Source organism: Sinocyclocheilus anshuiensis, unplaced genomic scaffold (assembly GCF_001515605.1).
Source record: "Sinocyclocheilus anshuiensis isolate Anshui unplaced genomic scaffold, SAMN03320099.WGS_v1.1 scaffold300, whole genome shotgun sequence".
Lineage (NCBI taxonomy): Eukaryota > Metazoa > Chordata > Actinopteri > Cypriniformes > Cyprinidae > Sinocyclocheilus > Sinocyclocheilus anshuiensis.
In genome coordinates, this window is record NW_015557379.1 from 836,771 (window position 1) to 845,247 (window position 8,477).

At 34.0% G+C, this 8,477-nt stretch overlaps 1 protein-coding gene across 1 annotated transcript; it reads left to right on the forward strand.

Annotated features, from left to right (window-relative positions):
- The first annotated feature begins 788 nt into the window (after nt 1–788).
- On the forward strand, nt 789–4,035 carry LOC107679148 (VIP peptides-like). Its single transcript, XM_016474609.1, has 6 exons — nt 789–990; nt 1,487–1,591; nt 2,297–2,401; nt 3,125–3,256; nt 3,333–3,441; nt 3,542–4,035. Coding segments are annotated over exons 1-6 (462 nt in total). The 5' UTR covers nt 789–988; the 3' UTR covers nt 3,551–4,035.
- Nucleotides 4,036–8,477: the final 4,442 nt, after the last annotated feature.

Consider the following 8,477-nt stretch of genomic DNA (forward strand, 5'->3'; position numbering starts at 1 on the left):
TCTACTATCTATCTATCTATCTATCTTTCTATCTATCTATCTATCTATCTATCTATCTATCTATCTATCTATCGATCTGGGTATCTATCTATCTATCTACTATCTATCTATCTATCTATCTATCTATCTATCTATCTATCGATCTGGGTATCTATCTATCCATCTCATTCGATCATTCCCCAATTCTTATAAGAACCATTTTTTTATTTTAATTTGTGAAGAACATTTTAATAATCTAAAGAAACTTTTTTTTTTAACTGTATATAATTTTTGTGGAATGGAAAGCCAAGGTTCCATGGATGTTAAAGGTTCTTCATGGACCATCGATGGCAATAAAGAACCTTAATTTTAAGATTCTATCTATCATCTGTCTTTTTAAAAGTGACTTGACAGTATTAAACCTACTGAGAAATGTGTCCTGAAATATTTTATAGAATTCTATAACATTCCCTTTTAAGATGTTTTTTTTTTAGATCAGTACCAAATTTTAATTCAAATTCCAACAGGAATTCTGTGCATATGCCTTTTTGCATTTTCTTAGTGTTTTTTGACTTGGGAAGTCATGCTGGGTTTATTATTTCATGTGTTGTTTCAGCGCGATCTCTTCTTTGACCAAAAAGTGCATCCATGCAAATAAATATCCAAAGAATGAATCACCAGGAATGACACAAAACATTCGGAGCAATCACAAACTTAATTTCACCAGTGTGTGTGTGTGTGTGTGTGTGTGAAGTGTGCCTGCAGATCAATGACGAACACATCCATCCCAATGGGACTTTCTTCGTGACGTATTAACGCAAATCAAATCTGATCGTCTTCCTGTCTGATGGAAAGTATTCAGACATATAAAACGAGGCGAGGGGTGAGACTATTCAAAGAGACACAAGACCGCGCAAAGGAACTTAAAAAAGCACCTGGTCACTTTGGGAGGTTTGACTGGAGGTATTTCAGGAGCCCGATCAGCGCGCGGATCACATCTCTATAGCACATGTAAGTTCCTTTGATTTGATTTACTCAGTTGAACATTTACCACAGTCACTTTTTACTTTACGTGCATGTTGCATTCATTTAGACTAGTTTTATTTTACATTCGCAACATGTAGTCTAATCATATTGCACGTCATTTAGCCTACATTAATTGATGTTCGCAATGAAACAATATTTATTATAGTATTTTTATACGTATGTTTTTACAATAAAACACCGCAGCCTTGTAACTAAATAGGACATTTTTCTGAACGATCATACTAATTTTAAATTGTTTTAATTTAAAATTAAAGCTAAAACGCTAAAACGTTAATAAAATAAAAAATATCTTCCATAGCCTAAAGAATCAATTTATACAAACAGCGAAAACAGATTGCATATTTTTACTTAATTTTGCATGCATTCAGGTGTCTTTAATATTGTATTAAAGTTTTAAAATGCAATTACATTTGGTGTTTTATTCAGTATGAAATAACACCGTGTATTCATGTATGCACAGGTGTAAAGCAATGCTCGTGAGGAACGGCTCTCAGCTTTTGCTCTTCATAACTCTCTCCAGTGTTTTATATGTCCGGACCTTAAGTTTACCCTTCGCCTCCATGAGGTAAGAATTCAGCTCTATTAAAGCACATGAATAAAACTTAATTCCTAACTATTTTATGATGTTTTAAAGCATTTTCTCTATCGGAATATGCGCGCGCGTTGTTCGCGCCATCAGAGCGGTGCGCGCGAGCAGTTGAATCGCCTCAGATGAAAAAAACAAGACAAAAACACAAATAAAGGTTATTTTGTCGTCTCATTAGATATTTACGTAAATTAAAATATTGCCACCCTGTATTAATCCCCATAAAGGCTATACATCGTTTCTATTCTAAATGTAATTTATACATACGCAGTGTAGAAGTAGCCCAAGGGTTTTAACGACCTCCAAATGCTTAATCGTTGGTTTGCTCTTAAATGAACATGCGAAATTTACCACGGTAACCGTTCTATACTTAATAAATAGCATCCTAATGAATTTATATGAGATCTTAACACAGCTTAAGAAGCTTTTAAACTAGTTATATTGTTGCCAGAAACTATGGGTGCCATTGTAGCTTTTTTTGTGTGTGAAAGAGAGTATAGACATTGCAACAAAAGCTTTAAAGCATTTATATAATTAAACCAAGCAGCTTTACAAGAAATCAAATGAATTATATGAGCAACTGAAGCATACTCTGTCATTCACACTGGATTAGAGTAGGCTAAATCGGAGTAACTGATTTGGAGTAAGGGTATTTATTGCACTTGGTTCTGTGTCTGTGTGCAGAGAGACGAGACACGCAGACGGGCTCTTCACAAGCGGATACAGTAAACTTCTAGGACAGTTATCTGCCAGACGGTACCTGGAGTCATTGATCGGAAAGCGGGTCAGGTACATGGATCTTTTTTAACGCAGATGCATTCTGGCAGTGATCCATAGCCCTGCTGAAACCAGCTTAAAGTTTGCTGGTCTTCACTGATCACCCAGGTGGTGTTCAGCAGGTCTCCCAAAACCCTTCTAAAACCATTAAACCAGACCTGAACAGTGAAAACCAACTTGAAGGCGAGCTGAAACCAGAAAACTACCTCAGACTAGTTTAAGATCAGAGATTCTATGGAGACAGAACAATTGAATTTGGTGTAATTGGATTTATGTTTTGGTAATCGTTCAATATAATCACAGATTTTAGATGCAAAGAAAGTGGCATGATACTGCATCTATAATACTGGATTGCAGTAAATAAAGTAAATCTGTAAGTCCAGAATTCTGAACATATTTCTGTAATGGTTTATATATTTATCCATATACAAATTCTCAAAATGGTCATAGAAGTATATAATCATATAATCCCATAATGAATTGTCTGCTAAATTAATAAAAGTAAATGTGAAATGTTGTATTGGTGGTCTCAGATATTCTTTGCATTGTGCATCCCTTGCATCTAAAATCTGTAATTATATTGAAAGATGACCAAAACATAAATCCAATTGCACCAAGTTCAATTAATTGGTTTCCCAAGTAGATAACCATTACAAGCTCTGATTAAAAGTGTCTGCTAAATGCATGAATGTAAAACATAATGCATGTCTGATTTATTTCTTTATGCAATTCTAGTGATGATTTGATGGAAGACCAGGCGCCGATGAAGCGTCATTCAGACGCAATATTCACAGACAACTATAGCCGCTTTCGCAAGCAGATGGCGGTGAAGAAATATCTCAACGCCGTTCTCACAGGAAAGAGAAGGTATAAAGCGCCTTTCCAAGGTTTTGTGGAAATGCTCAGAAACAAAGATGTTAAACATATCTACTGATCTCTTCAGTCAAGAGGACCCACCCAGCATGCAGGAGGAATCGACTGGAGGGGAGACCACGTATCGGGAGAGCTACGATGACGTCACCGTAGACCGACTTCTGAATCATATACCATTGGTACGTTAGATGGAGACGTGCATAAGGCTTTGTACTAATAAAAGTGCTTGCAACCTGGTAAATCAAGCTCATTTAAATGCTGATCTTTTATCTTTTCTAGGCTCTCTGAGGTCGGTTTGAAGGCAAGAAAACTGCTCTCCAAGACCATCATAGGTTTTCCATTTACACGGTCTAGTATAGGATATCAGCGTACTACTAAAACAATGTGTTGAAAAAGAAAAATGACGTAAATGTTTGCACTGTACATAGAAAATAAACTTGGATGAGAGCTGTCAGCTTGAAGATGTACATAGTGTGCTTTGGCCTTGGAAACCGGTTTGCTTTGACATGTTTCCTGTAAATTGTAGATCAATAAATGCATTGAAACAAGCCCCGGTCTGGTACAATAAGAGAAGCGCATATTCGGACCTGAAGACTGCTGATTGGATCTCGAGTGATGATGTAACCCTATTTCCGTGCATTTTGTAAATGGATTATTTTGTAAAAAATATTTATGTTGCTTCTGTCTGAATTCTGATTCTAAAGGGATCATTTGGGGTTCGGGAGGCATTGGAATTCTTTATTTTTGCCATTCAAAGTAAAATAAAAAGTTGAAGAGCCATGAAAGTCTTGACTGCGCTGGATTTCAGTGTCGCAAAACTGTAGTTTCTGCCTGTCTTCTTTGGTTCCACAGTGACGGCTGTTCAGAATAATAGGCCATTATTTTGAGTAATGTTCAAACTTTCTCAATTATATTTCTTTGACTTATGACTGCCGTTTGTTTTCATCCATGAAAATGCACATAAATTGGACTGCACAGGTGCAGAGAAAGACATGCACAAAAGCGACATTAAAGATTGCATAGCACTCATTTTTTAGAAAAATATGATAAATATATTGTCCAGGCAGTTGGTGTAATGATGTACGAGTGTCACGGGATGATGCAGTTATGATGCAATATGAAGACAGACGTATACAGAAGGGTCTGGCCGCTCTCCTTGTCCGTACGTTAAAATGACTCCACCAAATCAAACAACATTGAAAACACGTCACTCATTCCTGCAATTCCAGTTGAAGGTCTCATTTCGCCTTATTTTGAGAACTTCTGAAGGAAACGGGTATTAGTATTAGCCGGCCTGTGACTAAGAGTGTCTACAACACGTTGAAGGCAGCTCTGGAAATTTGAACCATAAATGTCAAGAGGATATGGAATGCCAGAGAAGGCGTTATATAAGACGACATGCACTAAGATGGGACTCTGGTTGCCAAAATTAGGCTTGTCTGTCAAATTACATTTATTTTGAGTCATCCTTTGGCCTGGAAAAATAGTTTGTTTTGTACCAATTAAACTATAACTGATATAAATATCTTAAAGAGACGGCTGAGCGGTCAAGGCTCAAAAATAAGGATGGTCCATGCCAGTCTGCTGATCAGTCAGCAATGTTGTGTTGTCACTAAATATTATGTTTGTTTATCATATGCATGATAAACTGCAAGATATTTATAGCTTTTATTAAGGTTGCATTATAATGTAAAAATATATGTTTTCTAGTTATTATTGAAAATACAAACCTTTTTACAATATATATATATATATATATATATATATATATATAAAAAATGTCCACAGCAGACATTGCACTCTTTGAGATAATCCAATAATAAAAACAATTTAATATTTTTAGGTACATTATTTTTGTAAAGATGTTAAGCACAATTTTAAATTAAAAAAATCTTAAAAATATATATACAATTTAAAAAATATATTTATTATTAAAATTATTAGAAACATCTCATAAATGGTTGTAAAACAACTTTTAAAAAACAACTAAATTTTAAAATGACAGGTAAATAATTTTTGGTTGTAAAAAAAAGTACTTTTAAAAGAAAAATATTAAAACAAATAAATTAAAGATCATTTGTTTATTTTTGTAAGAAATATTTTTTGTAAATTATTCATTATAAATATCTAATGAATGATTGCTTGTAAGAAAACAATTTTAATTAAACAAAAATAAATAAATACATATTTTTTAATTATTAAGTTATTTTTTGATAATGATATAAATCATAATTTTAAATGAAAAACATAAAACATCAAAAAAAAATGTTAAATATAAATAGTTTTTTTCTTTTATTTAATTTTTTATTCATTCATTGTATTTAGAACAGTGAAAGTGTTTACAAGGCAAGTAAAAATCTGAACTACTGACTTACCAATATTGTTTACTTTTTTTTTTTTTTTGGAGATGAATGGAGTTAGCGCAAATCGTTGACTCCTAATAGGATGTTTGAAGCTTAATAGTTAAGAACATAGGTTATGGTCAGTGAGTGCCTGTTCTTTTGATTGGTTTGGCTGCTTGTTCGTGTTGAAGTGCTCTACTTGGCTGAGGTAACTGAAGAGGCTGTTATGTGTTTTTCTGTGGCTGTGCTTCTTTTAATGCATGTGTCGTTTTAGCTTGTCGTTTGTAATCGTTGTGGCAGCTGCACATCCCATCTTCCTGAAAATGCTAGAAATCAAGCTGAATGGAACAATAACAAACAATCAGAGAAAATATGCAATGAATATTTTTTGTGTGCTCTTAACTTGTCACGTTGGATTTATATCATTACAGCACTAAGTAGGAGGAGGTGCAAAAACTGAGATGACTTATCAAAAATCACTCATGCACCAAAACTTGTATTTGCATAATGTGCCATGTATAGCCTACATATAGTGCTAACAATGAGTCTTCATTTATCCATGTTCATAATTACATTATTTTAAGAAACATGACTTTTCTGAATCTTACATAAGAAACAGTCGTCAGAAAAATCGTTTTTATTTATTTATTTAGACAAAATGCATAAAATGTGTTTTATGTCTTGTATAACATACGATGCAACAGGCATTTACAGCTCATATAGTGCAGAATATGCATCTCCTATTCAAGGTGGAAAAAACATTTATTCAGAGGCCCAAACTGAGCAAACATATGCAATCTGGTGCAGATGCTGATTTTATATGGCCAAAAATTAAGATGAAATTCTGAAATTCTGTCACTGTATATATCTTACTGTATAATAATATGTCTTAATAAAACTATATTTAAATGCTTAGTTTTATGAACAAAGCTCTGTAGCTTCAAAACAAATAATGCAATGCTATACAATAGTGATTGAGAGATGAACAAATAAACATTTCTCAAAAGCCCGATCATATTTAGATTTTTAAAAAAAAGAAAGTATGGATAATTAAATAAACCTACGTTTTTTCGGTCCAGTAAATGTTCATCTTGAAATATTTCTAACAATATAAAAATTCACTTTATAAAAATCAATGAAGATTTCACAGCAAAAAGACACGTGAACCACATGGCGGTGGACTTTTGGACAATTATACTAAAGGTCTTATAAAAAAAAGTCTGAACTATCAATCGGACAACAGAAGGCATGTAGTAGATTGTGTGCAACAGGTTTTCAGCAAAGTTTTGATCGTGCTGGTAATTTAGAGGCCTTAGAAATTCATGCATCAAATATGATACAGTAGGCTTTACGGGGTTAACACTGCTAAATACGATTATCAGACTTATTGACAAATATTCATTTTTTTGGGTCTTTTCTCGATCTGATTCCATAGATCAGCAGGTATGATATAAAGATTCAGTCTCTGGTGACCAGGCTTGATCTTCGTCTATTGAATTGTTGTGGTGCAAATCAGATGCTATGTGATTTGTCCGGGGGCCGTGTGGAGAGGAGCAGCTCATTAGCTCTCATTACCGGATGGCTAAATGGGCCTGCTGACCACAGCAGGTAAAAATAGATGGATAGACTCTACACTGACCAGCTCCACTCTGATAATGGCTGCATTACCACTTAAAGTGATTCAACATAGAAATGGCTGGCCAGGAACCACTTGTTTTGAGCATTAGTGAGCGTGTGTGTTTGTGCATTGCACTCTTTCCACATGCCCCCTCGGTCCCGTACACATTTGTAGTCAGTTTTGGTGCTCTGAGAATTTCAAAGAAAATATAGAGATATAAATAAATAGGTGACATTTTGTTGAGACCATATGTGTGACCCTGGAGCACAAAACCAGTCATAAGTAGCACGGTTATATATCAATAGCCAACAATACATTGTATGGGTCAAAATTATTAATTTTTATTTTATGCCAAAAATCATGTTCCATGAAGATATTTTGTAACTTTCCTACAGTGAATATATCAAAATGTAATTTGTGATTAGTAATATGCATTGCTAATAACTTCATTTGGACAACTTTAAAGGCGATTTTCTCAATATTTAGATTTTTTTGCACCCTCAGATTCCAGATTTTCAAATAGTTGTATCTCAGCCAAATATTGTCCTGTCCTAACAAACCATACATCAATGGAAAGCTTATTTATTGTATAATGTATAAATCTCAATTTCAAAAAATTGACTCTTATGACTGGTTTTGTGGTCCAGGGTCACATACAGTATATATGTTCATACTCCATGGTTCAATCAAGTCTCTTCTGCTCACCAAGCCTGCATTTATTTGATCAAAAATACAGACAAATCATTGAAAATTGTAAAATATTATTACAATTTAAAATTTCTGTTCTGAATTTTCAGCATCATTACTCCAGTCTTCAGTGTCACTCTGATATGCTGATTTGCTGCTCAAGAAACATTTTTACCAATACTTTTGAAAACAGTTGTGCTGTTTCTTTGTTTTTATGTGGAAACTATGAACTTTTTTTCCCCAGGATTCTTTGATGAACAGAAATTCAAAATAAAAGAATAAAATAAAAATCTTACTGACCCCAAACTTTTGAAGGCTAGCATACTAACCTCATTTTCAAGGTTCAAATAGAGCACGGTTTGTGTTTCTCCTCTATTTTTATGAGAACAGAGCACTGCATCCTTAGAAAAACAGAGAGGTTTAATCATTTTAGTTATCGTGCACAAAAACAAATCTTCACAGAATTATCCAGCCACGTAAGACCGCCAATATATTAATCCCTACATTCTGCAAATCATTTTATGCTTAATACACACATGCTATGGGGGAGGAAAAGGACTATAGCGAT

Coding starts and splice junctions, on each gene's coding strand:
- LOC107679148 (XM_016474609.1), top strand. Junction 1,592..2,296: donor TTACCCTTCGCCTCCATGAG/GTAAGAATTCAG, acceptor GTCTGTGTGCAG/AGAGACGAGACACGCAGACG. Junction 2,402..3,124: donor TTGATCGGAAAGCGGGTCAG/GTACATGGATCT, acceptor ATGCAATTCTAG/TGATGATTTGATGGAAGACC.